At 32.3% G+C, this 15429-nt stretch overlaps 1 protein-coding gene across 7 annotated transcripts in view; it reads left to right on the top strand.

Annotated features, from left to right (window-relative positions):
• Positions 1-15429, top strand: part of LOC136417832 (long-chain-fatty-acid--CoA ligase 6) — a 34388-nt gene that overhangs the window by 12758 nt on the left and 6201 nt on the right. For 2 of the 7 annotated variants that reach the window (XM_066403661.1, XM_066403664.1), the window contains exons 2-3: positions 8165-8331; positions 14918-15041. In XM_066403661.1, the coding sequence (XP_066259758.1) occupies positions 8165-8331; positions 14918-15041 (291 nt within the window). Of the gene's footprint in view, positions 1-2195; positions 2627-6411; positions 6610-8164; positions 8332-11518; positions 12421-14917; positions 15042-15429 lie in introns of those variants that run through there. The other 5 variants (XM_066403660.1, XM_066403662.1, XM_066403663.1 and 2 more) reach the window with 5 other exon arrangements.

Genomic DNA, 15429 nt, shown 5'->3' with positions numbered 1-15429 from the left:
AAACATCAGCGTAAATTAAAAGCAAACATGGAACGCTAATTGCGTTCTTAGCGAGTTATTTGTTGCAGTGCGAGTACCATCACCACGGACGTACCCCAAATTCAACAATGCATTAACCTACTTTTGAATACGGCACATAAATTGCTTCATCAATGAGTCAACGACCCTTCATCTTCAGCGGCTATTTTTAACCGTGTATGGTGGAGACCCATGAAGCATCAGAGGGCAATTGCATGGGTTTAAATGATGCTGCGTTGATGCATTCATCAGGGTATTGCCCAATCTCCATCGTGTACTGAAAGAACTTATATTTTGGTGGTAATCATCCTCAACCAATAAATTGACGTGCATTGAAATGTTTGCTGTTACTCATAGCTATTACTATTAATAGTTCTAGTGCTCAAAGGAGTTGAAGATCTGTTGTCCTTTAATTTTTCGGTCTTCAAAAGGGGACTTCTTCACCTTATTATAAAGATGTGACGTAACTTCTCTGTCCTTCAGCTTTTAATTATATCACCAAAGTAGCAGTCTTTCTTCATTGCGGTGGGCAATTTTTCACCACCTACATGAAATGCCATCTTCCATGTGGGTAGGGTTGGGCATTTAAAGCCATTTGTAATAATAACCTACATTCTATTACAAAGCCTTTGTCTGTTATGCAGATCGCAACAGGGAAGTGTTCCTTCAGTACTTAGTCTTTGTAACTCCTATTAGTGTGGGCGTCAATAGAGGACAATTATTGCTATGGCAGACTATTAATTTTCTATACAGATGTTTCTAAGCAAGTTTCCAAGCAGATAAACAGTACATTTTTGGTAGAGAACCATAACACAGGGTGAGTCACGGTTGATGGCTGTTTAATGGATAGCGGGTCAAAAGGGTTTAAATTTGGCAGATTTTGTTGTTACTACAACATTTATGGCTTTATCTCGTCACCTAATCCCGGCCGCTCACCGAAGACATTTTTGCAAATTCAACCATTGGAATCAAATGGGCGCATCAAGAACACGGATGATGCTAGCGATAAACGTGTCCTTGGTGGGAATGTGCTCATTCGATTGTACATGTTTGTTCTAAGACGAAATTTTTTTCTACCACATTTATAAATGTGTGCCGGTATGCGGCTGATCTTCCAAGTTAAAATTTTCAAAATTCGATTGGCAAAACCAAAGTCGAGGGTCCAAACTTGAAATGCAAAAAATCAAAAAATGCCCAATTCCAGACAAAATTGTAAATTTTGTGATATTAGTCGTGATATTAGTCTATATTGTGGTCTAAAAGCTAAAAATTTTAAAATTCCGGACAAAAATAAATTGTGGCGTTTGAACTGCGGGCGCACAATGCCAACAATTCTCAAGACCAAGAAATAATAAACATTTGCAAATTCTGCAATTTGCACTTCCGATATTTCTGGAAGCACACGCAATTAATTAAAAAAATTTTTTTTTGTCCAGTAACTAATCGCGCAATTTCACCACAATTTACTCGAAACTCTCTCTGTCATCGCTTCCAAAATTCCAACAGCGAGCCGTGAATTTGGACCACCCTGTACCTCTGAAAACTGCACTTTGTCTGCTATCTACAAATAAATTCAGTGTTTCATATTAATGAGCGAATTGAATTAGCTGTGGATGGCGCCTTTGAGTCGAAAGGATCATGAAAGGTACATTGTATTGTATCATTTGTATCTGGGAGATAACCCGTCCATTAAGTAGGCGTCCAACCTGAATATATTGAATTAATAATCTATGCATGGGTAGTATGAGTACTTGTACCAAGTTACCTCCAAGTTTTAGTTTTTACCTACTTGAATCTAGACCTAACTAAAATGAAAATCCCTGATACATTATTCAAAAGTGAATACGTTCTCTTGCTGATGTTTTAACTTAACTAGAGGAAGTAAAGTTTCGTGACTGAGTTGATCTCTAGAAACGCTAATAGCCGGTTTTTATGTGCCTCTGTATGATGTAACTGTCGCATTAGTACACAATTCCACTAAGCACTAGCCATTTCCAAGCCATAACTGCAATAGTCATAAAATAGCGGATAAGCCGGATATCAAAATCGATAATCTACCAATCCTTCTTAGACCTAACTATTCAATTGTCCCAATTAAGGCAAAAACCAGTTTGACCTGTGTGCAGATCTTTCTCTTCAAAACACAATAATAAGGCCCGAAGAAAATCTTCCGGCTCACACCTCGCTAGTTCTTCATCTGTTGAAGATCGTCCGGAAACAGGAGTCCCCTCTCGCATTGCCAAATCTCGGTTACCAGCATTTTACCGACAATTTACCGTAATGTTTGCTCCAATTTACCGCTACGACGTACTTCTGTAAAATGTTTATTCTATGCGGTGACGCGGGTCTTCTCGTTTCATAACAACAATTACGTTTTCCGTTAATTTTTTCGACAAATATGTGTTCGTAACTTGATTCAAATTCCTCTTTTGTGTTTGTTTATGGAAATTAGAAAAGTAAAAGTTAATGCTGAGGTGCACAATGCCTTGTTTGAATAGTGCGAAGGAGTGTTTTAAAATTAAAGCCGATGAAATCAAGCAGAAGAAGCAAGCTAAAAAGTCAGAGACCAAGAAAAAGAAACATAAGCATAGGAATCGATGGGGAAACTGTAAGTAGACATGTTCTTCATGATTCTTAAAATTTGCGCAAGAGACCACCCGAACTACCTTTTACATAGTATTATCACTGGTACTGCATTAAAAAAATATTCTTAAATACTTTTCCATGGGAAAATATGTATATTTGAGGCCCGTTTCCCTATACCCATATGAAAAACCAATTCTCTTTTTAGTTATGTCGATATTTACACGAGCGATATGCAGATTTTTGCGTTAAATAATTTCGAGATTAAAGGTATTTCTAAAATATCTGACTATTTTCATTTTTCTATTCCTTTAATACATCAAAACTGTTTCGTATTTAGGCACCTACCAAACATTATGTATAGAATTCTCTAATTTACTGTTAAACAAAATTTACTAGGTCATTGAACTTTTAGCCATAATTGGGTTCAATCAAAGCCGCCTTTCGCCAAAAATCTTAAATGAAATAAAGTGCTTTCATTCGTTTTAAAACCTTTTAATGGGATTCTGCTTTTTATTGTGGTTGTGTTATCAGAAGTGAAGCGTTAAATTAAAATATTCGTTACACTGGTGATGATATACCTTTCTTAGAAAAACTGGTCTTTATGTAGACGGACTAGTGCACTTAAAGGATTTTTCTTTTCGCCTTTAATTCCTACAGATTTTCTGTGAGGTGTATATGATGATAATCATAGATACATGATTATCAGCATATAAACCTCACACGTATATTCATAATCGTCATACGTCACACGTCATACATCATGCGTGATATAGGCTGATAATCTTCGATTATCAGCTATATCTACGGGTTTATGCTTTTATTTAAAGAATTGTTCTCATATATAATTCAACAATGGAAAGCATATTTGCTTCTACTTTGTAGCTTAGACGAAGAAAATATGAAAAAGTAAGTACATGATGTAGAGGTCTACGGAGAAATGAAAGAAGCTATGCGAAAACATCGAAATTATTTAGTTGTGATAACATTGACCTCAGGATAAACTAATAAGAAATATTTAGTACACAATTCCCAAGTTCAGATTTACAGATTGTAATAGGTAAACTTCTCTGTGTGACGAACTTTTTTTAATTAAAGAGAAATATTTGGACATAGGTATTTTTACCTCCCTCATTTGAGGGAGGAAACAGCACGTTTTATTTTATCACAATTGTCACATTCCGTTTCCACATATCCTTCGTTTCATCTACTGGGTTTCGAAGCTGACTTCCTCCACGTGGCGGTCAACAACCCAGACTAAAAATGTTAATTTATTTTTTAATTTATGAAAATGTCTATAAATATTGCGTAGTACGGGTAGGCCAGTCAAGATCAACAATTTCCCTAAAAATTACTCCCTTTGGGATCAAAGTTAGAAATTTTGAAAGTACGCACAAAATTACTCAGTTCAGGTAAGCCAAACTTAATTTCAATTACATATACAAGGTGAGTCATAAGTGTGAGACATATCTCGATTCGTTTTATTAAATCCAACACTTTGTTTTATTATGCATTTTGATTTGCACTTTCATTTACTCTTCTGACATCCAACCGTGCAGGAGTAAACTCAAAGAAATGAAATCACTGCATATCTGTAGTACGATGTACATACACCCATAAAGAAGACATGACCCTCCCCTTTAACAAGTCCAATGACATAATAAAAATAAATTGAAATTCTTCGCAACATAATTTTTTTCCTAACGAGCTTTCGACGTTTTGTAAATGGCAATAAAAATTTTTTTGTAATTATAAGTTGTAGGTTAAGAGGCCAACAATATTTATAAATTCATAGTCTGATGGAGATTATTGCTTTTCCCGTTATTCCAATTTATATGAAGGAGATTAGGTTAGTGGTTTAGGAAAGTCAATAACGAACAAAGTATTATGGCTAAAATAAATGGGGCAAGTTTGATATCATTGATACCTTTTCGTTATTAATTGAATCTTTATTGTTTCCTATAAACTTATGACTAAATCAACATGTATCTTTTATGCTCTGAAATATGTATAACAGTTATGAAATATTGCAGAAAATAAAGTTATTTGAGTGTGAAATGTGATAATTTTAGTAGAAAATTATTTCTTAGGGGGATTAATTTAAAAAACTGTACATGGAAATTGAAATATAAGGGAAAAAGGGGAAGAATGAATACATTCTAACTCAAATATATCTACTAAATCGCAGTTTGATGCGAACTTTGCCGATTATATGATGAAAGATCTTAACATAAGAAAATAATAGAAAAGAAATGGGTATCAATATATCGAAGTGTACTGAAACCTTTTTGTCCCCCTGTTTCTATCCCCCCATTTATAGTTGCAATTAATAATTTTGTAATTGTACTATGATAGTGCTTATATATTTTCAATCCCTTTAAACCGTAATTTATTTATTACTGACCAACTGATCTATTTTTAAAGTTATTCCAACCAAATGAAAATTCGTGATGTAAGAGTCTAATATTTAATCAATAAATAATATCAGGAATTACCAACTCATAATTTATTAGTAGACCAAAAATACTTATGCATCGCTTTTTCTGATCAGTAGTTTACCCTATGTAGCCATCTATAACAGTTTATCTAAGTAGTGCACCACAAGAAAATTGTAGATAATAAAATAGTTTCAAACTCCAAGTGGCATAAAATGGCGTCGAATAAATATCATCTTAAAGATTTAAGCACTCCATCAGCAAATTTGTATTTTTCACGCAATGAATATACTATACCTTGCTAATGATTAGCAATTTAATATGGCGATATGTTTCTAATTAAATTGGTAAACAAGGTAGAAGTCAGAAAAATAATTATGTCATAAGATGTAAGATTTTGCGTGAAATTCATGTAAACCATAACATTTGGGAGTCCCATTAAAAAACTGTACCTTTCATAAACTTTTGTTACTGAACCACCCTGTATACTCAATGACAATTGAATAAATATCTGATATCGAAGGTGTTCCGAATAAAAATGCACTCGGCAATAAAACGATAAAAAAGATGGCTAAAATTTCGATAATTTAATTAAATCATTTTGTACGAAAAAGAAAAAGTGATGATAAAAATGTGAAATTCTTTTGGCATATAATTTCAAAAGAAATAGAAAACATTTCAAAAATTAATACACTCTGATCTGGAGCAGGGGTTGTGTTAAAATACCAATGTACGTATTATAAAAATACATTAAATTTGGTATTCAGTACAAATTTGATGATTATTTCACCCATCAACACTTAGGATCTGAAATGTCATTGTGTCCGTTAATATCAACTACTCAAATATTAAGATTAAAACATGTTCATTGTTAGATAACCTCCAGAGTATACATTAAAATTGATTACGGTATTATACTGCTTAGTGTTTAAAGTTCACGTACAACGCGGTGATAGTACCAAGACAAAATGCACTTATAATTTGTTCAAAAAAGATCATAAAATTTTGGCAAAGTCTTGATCCTGACGAGGCCAAAGTAGTAAAAATAAGATATCAGGAAAATCCCGTCATTGTATGGCGGAAGACAGTAGCTATTTCTGTCCCATTCCCAACATAAAACACACAAAAAAATCCACAAAAATCGGTCTTTGTTTGTACTTTGTCTTGTACCCGCGATAAATGTGAAAATTGTGCATACATTTCTTAGCATTGGGTGGCATTCCTGATAACAGCTTTCGAGGCAAAAGCATTGCATCCTTTCTGATTATAGACAATTTCACCAACTGTTTATCTCGGCAAGTTAGTTAATTTATATGCAGTGAAAACAAATTACATTTAGGTAAGAAGCTTGGTTGTTAATGGTGGTGGCTATTTCAAAACGGGTACAACAGGTCAGTGTTTTTGAACGGTGGTAGTGTAGACGCTTGTTTACGGTGCATTAAATGTAATGTGGAACCTGAAATAATCTAAAACTGTATTTATGTAAAAGTGTTTCATGTGGAAACGTGCCAGATTGGTTAGTTTTCGCTCATAGTGACGCCAATACTTAACAGTAAGTTACATCACGAGCTAGGTAATGATGCCACGCTTTCCCGATAGCCGATTTTTTTTTTGAGTCTGGATTGGCAAGTAAAACGGATTTTAAGTGATGTAAATTAAATTGCATTCAATTAATAGTAATTTGTCAAACATTTAAGTTTGACATATTATTTGCATCTACATAGCTATCTAAATGTGAGTAGGAATTCGAATAAAATGAGACGGTCTGCACACGGGGGTTCCAACGGCATACTGTATTAATTCAAAACAATTTATGACACGCTTATTCGTAATATTTTCAAATACTCTCAAAAATATTATTAGATGTAAAACAAAAAAAAATATGCAAAGTTACACTTTTTGTCATGGAAGATCTTTATACCTAATGACAACAGAAAATGGGTACGCCCCGTCACTTTTTTGTTATGTTAAACAAATTTTCGATATGTTTTCATCCGTGAAAGCATTTCCTAGTAGATATAAATAAACCATAAAATCCTTAAGTTATTTTCTGCGAGCGTACGTTAAGGTCGGTTTACCGTGCAGATAGTGTACACGTAGCATACAGTGCACGAGTTTTCATCCCAAATTGTATTCAGGCGTCATATTACTCTAAAACCTAGTTGTTATAATAAATATCTTATAGACATTAATGAGGCAAACGATGATCACGTTCCAGAGGTAATATTGTAAAGATGAATTTCTCAACGAATGAGACTGAATAATGAATATTTAATGTACACCTCGATAAATTACTATACGGAATTCCTCAATTCTTTTATCAATTCAAAACACACATTTCCACTTAAAAAATGCTAAAGATTTAAAATTATAGTTTCTCTTTGTAGTCAATCCAAGAAACCATATTCTACCTAGAGATATGTATGTTTCAATTGAATAAAAGATATATTTTCTGGGGCAAATAGTTTTAATTTAAATCTTTTGGCGTTTTCACAGATGTTAGTACAATGAACATACACACAATTAAGTATAAAATTATAAAATGGAATTTTGCAAGTGAGACGAATTTACTTGCAAATTACCAATGCATAATTTTTACTTACTTTATATTCATTTCTGTCCTATTTTTCCTCATCCGTTTTCTATAACAACTTTAATACTTCTAAAGATGCATCAAGTTCAAATATAATTTACAACTTTTGTCAAAGAAGTCCAGTTTAGAGAAAAAACGCCAGTGAAACAGGCACTTATATTACAACTGATAACTGCTCCTCTATAGATACAAATTACCGCTGTAATTCGCCAGTGATTCGTTCACCGTAGAAATAAGATACCAATATGGCATTATCGAAATGGCAGACTTTGTAGATGAATAAAATTCTCTATAAATAAAAAATACACTTAAATTTCTACTTTAGGCAACTAATTAATTTTTACAGTAATTCATCCAACAAGTTAATACATACGTTTGTAATGTAATATCATTGCGAATTGCTGCAACTTTCCTCGAGTTTATTTATTTTCATAATAATTACTTATCAATCAAAACCAAAGTAATTGGAATCCACCGATTATAAATTACGAAGTAAGAAAGTAGCAATTCAATTTATTTCTTGTTTCTGTTTCAGTGGATGATATGGAACAATATCTGCAATACATCGGTGGGGGTGCAGGAGCTCTAGCTCTTACGGGAGTAGCAGCTGCATCTGCATTCTATTTGGCAAGCAGACCAGCCCCACAAAGACCTTTATTTCCCTTAGATGCTCAGTGTCTTTTGGAACAGGAGGAAAATGGCGTAAGTAGATTTTTTTTCATTAGGTACTTAACAAAAATATAGGCTGGTTTAGCTAAATGAAATATAGTATACTGATCAACACTAGAAAACAGTATGTTCTATCATTTAGAGAATACTTAGTTCTCTAATTACAAAAAGTTAATTTTGACGAGTAGAACACAATACTCTGTCAACAAACATGCATAATGCGTATAGTAATTAAATAATTAATCAATTTGATGATCGTTAACCTTCATTGTTTACCTTGCACTTTTGTCTATACATTTACTTCGAAAATGGAAAATTTACTTCGAAAAAACAAAATAATTAATCAAGTTTCGGAGACATATCCACAGTATTTCACGATACTTTCGACGTCTCAGAAATACGGGATAATAGAATTGTCCCATTATTTTCTCAACGTCGGAAACAGGAATCATTTCTATAATAACACTACAATATCTGATATTTTCGATCTTCTACTCCATTTTTCCGAGAATCAATATAATCCCCTGCGGGCACACATTTAGTAGATGTTAATAAATTCCCTTTTCGTCGTTTTATTATAAATAATGGATACGTGTATCCGACCTATTTTTTAATGGCAATGTTGCATCATAATGAGATTTCTTGAAGCAAATTGTAGAAATAGGTTATATTCAAATGAAATATGATATACACGAACATGTATCTATGTATGTTTTTGCTCTTTACCTTGTAAACACACCATTGACAAGATCCTATGGTATAGAGTAAGGGGTAACCTTCCCTTTTCTGTTATTTCTCCATCTTTCTTATTACAAGTCTCATCAGTATTAACTAAGCAAAATTATACTGAAAGTTATATATTTTACTTGGCACTAACTTAAAGAGGTGTCTGGTATAAATAAGCAAACAGAACATGAAAGCAATCGTGGAACACACTTTCCCCGGATATTCATGTACATTTTTTAGCATAGTTTTAGCATTAATAAAATGCATAGTTAAAAATTTATCTAGAAAAGGATACACATCATTAGAAATAAATCTCATGTACATAAATCGTCTGTTCCACTCAACATAAATCGACCTTGATTTAATATTAGATTAGGTGACAAAGGCTCAATAAGTAGTCTATTTTTATGGTGAACTTAGGTGTTTCTTGGCACTGGTCCCAATTTGGTGTCTATTAACAATTTCAGGATTGTTGCAATCTGTCAATATTGATAATTTCTCATTGTGTTGACCTGATTGTTGTAATTAAGCCAAGTGTTGCAGAGGTATCGACCTATACTTACAGTGTACACCATGTACTCGTGTACGCCATAATTTTTTTACTTACGTCGATTCCATAATAAAATAATAAAACAATAGATTTGTAATTAGAACGCTTTTTAAGTTATGATAATGGTCTAAATGCTTACTAAAATATTTTATGATTATTGACAATTCGTTATACTGGAAGCAGATAAGCGGCAGTTTCCTAGGTATAAATGAAACATTTTATACACGGTGTCCGAAAACGAAACTAAGCCGATTAGTACAATCACAAATATGATTACGATTATTAAAAATGTATTTATTTCAAAAATATGATGATGTATAAATGTTGATAAAAAGAGAAATTGACTGTAAATTTTCACCGTCATATCGATTGTTGGTTATGAAATTTCTATCTCAAAAACCCTGGGCTTTATAAAGGACAAAAATTGGCTGTGGGAAAAATTCGCACCTTATTCAATGTTAAACACCGCATTTGTAAAATTTAAAAAAAAATGTTAAAAAACACCACTTTTAAACGGTCTTTAAAAACAGAAAAGAACAAAACATACTAAATTAATAGTGCTTAATAATAAGAAACAAAACTAAATTCAGACCCACCACTTTAGCCCAACAAAAATTAATCATATCTGTTTTGAAAAAAATGACTTCTTTGATATTTTAATGCGTGATTTCTTGCAAAAAATTTCAGATTTTTTTCTTTTTTTTAATTATTTTTTATTATTTTTCATATAAGTATCTGCAATATCTGTACCAATTCACTCTACGGTCCCGAAAGCTTACAGATACTGCAAATACTTATATGAAAAATAATTTAAAATAATTAAAAAAAAGAAAAAATCCGCAATTTTTTGTAAAGAATCACGCATTAAAATATCAATAGAGTAATTTTTTCAAAAAAGAAATGATGAATTTTTATTGGGCTAAAGTGATATGGACCTCTAAATTCGAACCATCTTCAGTATATAAATTCATCAATATGACATTACTGAATTTTATGCAGTACCAGCTATACGGCTCTAAAATAAAAAATAAAATCGAAAGATGTCAAACCAGGAACTTTTGCTGATCATTTTCCTAGATATCGCTAATTTAATTACTTTCTGGAGAAGGGGAGCATCATTTTGTAGAAAACATCAATGTTTTCAGCCAATCGTCCTGACAATGCAACAATTGGATATATTATTGTTATATCTTGACTTTTATGATGGTAGTTTTGTGGCTTTGCAAGCCGATTGCTTCAGACACCACATAAAAATCTTGGCAAAAATTGACACGCTGTAAAACGATTCCATTGGTCCCTGTTTAATCAAACAAAATTTCAAGTAGTATTATACCCCAAGCTTATATTTTTAGAGTGAGGTTGGCAAGCTTAGTTAAGAAATTTACAGACTATCCCGCGACGCGGTAACTCCAACATTACGACAGTGTCACGAATGCATGTTTCATTAAATTTCTTAAAGACTCCCTGGAGTTCGTAATAAATATTGAAGTTACAAAAAGTGCAAGTGTTTCAGTTGTTCGAATTTTTGGAAACATCCAGAGAGATACGAGTTTCGGTGTCCTGGGTTTTCGAATTCAGACAGGTGTTTTATGAGCTGTTGTGTAACCTTGATATAATTATTTATCACAAGTAGATGCTTTCCTTCTTTTTAATCAAACACTTTATGATTTAACATTTTCAAAATTTCTGTTGTAATATTGTGGCTAACGTAGTAATACGCATATAATATCGAATTTTTATTTTTACTAAAATCTTGTGCAATTTTAAAATGGAGTTAACGATGCCATTCATCAATTTTATTGCAAAAACATGAAACACGTTAAAGTAGTGATAATATCTAGACATCGAGGGCTAAAATATCTGAGAATTACTAATGATACGTAGGAAACACTTTCTGGATCGCAGCATATATCTAAGGCCGCTTTGTCACACTTAATAGAAGACTGACATGACCTCATGATCAATCACATTTAATTGCTTGATTAATAAAGCTCTAATTTAAAGTTTCATACATTCAATGATTAATTATTTTCCTTTTCCCCACGTTATTGCTCTTAGCCTGATGAATGTAAGTATGTAAATCATATATCAAACTTGATACTTGAATAAAGAAGAATTTTTCTATGTGCCACTAGCTGTGGTATGCGCCATCAATCGATAAGTTATTGGTTTTATGTCCACTTTGCTGTAACACAAGATATTTATTATTAGTAAAAATAATGTAGCGACATTTCCGTAGAAATAACCTTTGGTCTTTCAAAGTGTATAAAACATGTCACTCTAAAAACATATTGCGTAAGCAAGCGCATTTTTGAACAAGAAAATCACAACAGTGCCAAAATGCATTTATCTCAAAATAAACAGTATAGGTACCATTTGATGCTGTATAAAATTAATTTCCCTAGTATTTGTTTTAATAGCTTTAAATTATCCAAAATTCTTATTTATTCCAGTAAAATTCTTATTTATAAAGCAGATGAGAAAGATTTAAGTACACACGTCAATCGGACCTGAGAAAAATCTTTTAATCCTCATATTTCTAAAACATCCTGTTTGAAGTTTTCGAAAACCCATGATAATTGTATTATAAAAAATTTCACTCTTTGAACAGTCGCCAAAACTTCGTCGCTCCTCACTATCATACAGACAAAATAATATTTTGAGACTACAGAACTATTGAAATGATTTATTTAGATCGGAAAGTGTCAGGACCATAACAGTGAAATTACAATAGGTAAACCATAGTGAGTGTAAGGAAATAAGTGAACATGAGTTGCTGTAAAAGTGTTCCTCCGATTATTACTCCAATCAACCTAAACAACCAGTCGGATGTCTACAACTGGCAAGTAAGTTTAGATAACAATAAATTCACATTTTCAACGAAACAATGGAATTACCTTCTGATTCATCGAGCGAGAAACAAATTGGTGTGTGATGAAGTTCTTGTTATAAGAAACCTTGCTAGTTTGAAAAATATATCTAACAATGTATGGCATGAATATCTATCAATATTAAAAAAATCTAGTAAAGAATGTTGAGTTTAAATCGGTAGTCCTACAGGTGGAAACGTTATTAGCACTTGGCAAAAATATGTTATTCACGTAGTTTACTATTTTTTCGACAGCTAAAAATACAAAACATTTTTGGTTCGCAGATTGATTGAACAAAGTTTCATAACTACAGTTGTGTTATATCAGGAAAAAGAGAATTATGGAAGATTCTCATAATCGATCAAGCCATGGCCAACTCAAGTATTACAATATTAATTCCGTATTGTTCGATACACATTTTGTATCATATTTGACCTGCCGTGACCAGACCGTAACCTAACTGGTAATATGAAAAGTTTAGCAATTGATCTTTAATATACAAGAAAAAAAGCGATGAATACTCATATTAACTTAAGATATCTAACCTCTCTTTCATTTTTTTCACATTTGGTATATCCAAGAGAAATGTGAACCTGCTGAAAAATTCAAGCTCTCTAGTCACGTGGTGCCTTTTCAAAGTTTGCGCTTAATAGTTATTTAACTAAAAACGCATACTAATCACTTATTAATTCTTCATCATATTCATTCTTATTAATATACGGGTTAAAAGCAATGTTTTTCCGCAGACTTGGTCATCGTTCTTGAAGATCTCATTTTGATTTAACGTAAATAACTTAATTCATAATTCAAATTTCATAGAAGAGTTTAACAGCGTGCCATATATGAAAGTATTGCTGGAGGTATGCGAGTTGCTGGCTTAGTAGCATAAGCAGAAAGGCAGAGGACAAAAACTGAATCTTTTATAACACATCTCTGTTTATTGAATAACCATCAAATAAGTCAAACATATTACCTTTTTTTTTACTTTACTTGCGTTTTTGGCTACCTATAATAAACTCGTGCATTAGAGCAATGGTGATTTTTCTCTTACATATCATGATTCTGTCATTATCATCGAATTTCGATTTTTGAAATAGGCAACTGGCAATCTTCCAGCAATACTCCCATGAATGACGGGTTGCAGTCATGCGTCACTATCAACTGTTTTTTTAACTCAGACTTACGAAGTATTTTATTTACATTAAATCCAAAATTAAATTTCATATAAAAACCATGACTAATACATGCAATTGACGAACAAATATTGTAATGAAGGCAGCATTCCACTAAAATTGGTCCTATTTTTCGAAAAGAAGGTCGCCATGTATCAGTACCGTAAACACGTCATTTTGACGCAGGCGTAGTGCGGTATCAACGCATACATAAGACTTAATATATCGTGGTTTTACGGTATTTTCCGGAGTTCGTCGCCATATATTAGGGTCGAATTTGCCAAAAAGGACGAACAAAACTACAAAAAACAATGCTATATCCACTTCTTCTGTATCATTGGTTGGGACAAATTGTCAGAATATTATTCATATTGCCAAATATGAAATATTTATTGTATGTTTATTTTGCACAAACTAAACTTCTTTTCAATTGCAATAATTAAAAATATATATGTAGGAACCTTCGTATTACAATAATATTAACAATCGTTGGTGACTCAAGCTTCATCCAGTTTGGCAAACTTTCAAATTTCACGAAGGATGTTATTTAACATATGAATTTTATTTCTCGGGGTATTATGAAATATTGACAAATTTCCATTTAGAATGCCAAAGTTCGTCGACTTACATTTAAAATCATAATTTTTCCTGGAAAACGCACGTAAACAGATAAATCGGCACAAATGTAACGGATAAATAAATAAAAGCAAATTCGAAATTTCACAACGTGTTACTAGATTTAGAGGGATTAATTGAGGTCCTGCCAAATTACAAGAGACACTTCATTAATCATTATTGTTCATAGACAAAAATAACATTTTATTCTTAAAGCTGCACGCAATAATATATTATCCATTCAAGTTGTGAAGTACATTATTATGACCCGAACGTCAAATTTAAATCTAAGACATGAGGGTCTTAAGTATTTCACAACCGCGGTGTACACGATGTATATATGATTTCTTCCATTACTAGCCGTAATTCGATTTCATCAAATTATATTAAGTTTACCTAAATGAAGGATAAATTAAATCCGAAATACAAAAACACAACGCATATGGAAACAACAACAGTGGAGATAATGACGATATTGTGACCAACTAGCTCGCTAAGTTTCTTAATTAGCCATACACTGCTTTAAAAAAAAGCGAGAAAATGTATATCATAGTCATTCAACATACCTAATTGGTATCTTAAAACTAAAGAATATGTTACTATGATATGTGGTATTAATTGTTTTACTCTTAATACTCATCGTATTCTTACACACAAAAGACGTATACTGTCATGTTTTGTTTCAGGGATCAGACGTCATAAGAGTATCCAGATTCTACAAGGATGCAAAACAAGGAAAGTTCGTCAGTTATTTGCATCCAGATGCAACCACTCTCTACGAAAGCTTCAGAAGAGGCTCCAAAGTGTCAAGTAGGTTCCTATTATTATTATTATTATTGATTGCAAAAATCTGCTACTTTACAAGAATTTCTTCCATTGAACATTTACATTCAGCCATTAATTATAGAAGGAAAATATTTTTCAATCCACTGACTCAGAATAAAGTAAGAAACTTATTCAGAATAAAAACCTAGAAAAATCATTCTTGTTAGAGCTAGACCTTAAAGAAAATGATTCTGAATTAACTCACTCAGCTATACATACAATATTTAAATTGCTTTAATTACATATTAATAGAATCGAATAGCATACGAAGTTTTTCTTCAACATGCGACGACAATTTAAAGGGGACATTCCTTGAATCAAAATAAGAAAAAAGTGTTACAGGCCTTATAATTTACTTTTTGGGAATTCAAAA

Source organism: Euwallacea similis, chromosome 30 (assembly GCF_039881205.1).
Source record: "Euwallacea similis isolate ESF13 chromosome 30, ESF131.1, whole genome shotgun sequence".
Classification (NCBI taxonomy): domain Eukaryota; kingdom Metazoa; phylum Arthropoda; class Insecta; order Coleoptera; family Curculionidae; genus Euwallacea; species Euwallacea similis.
This window is presented reverse-complemented; position numbering and strand designations above follow the sequence as displayed.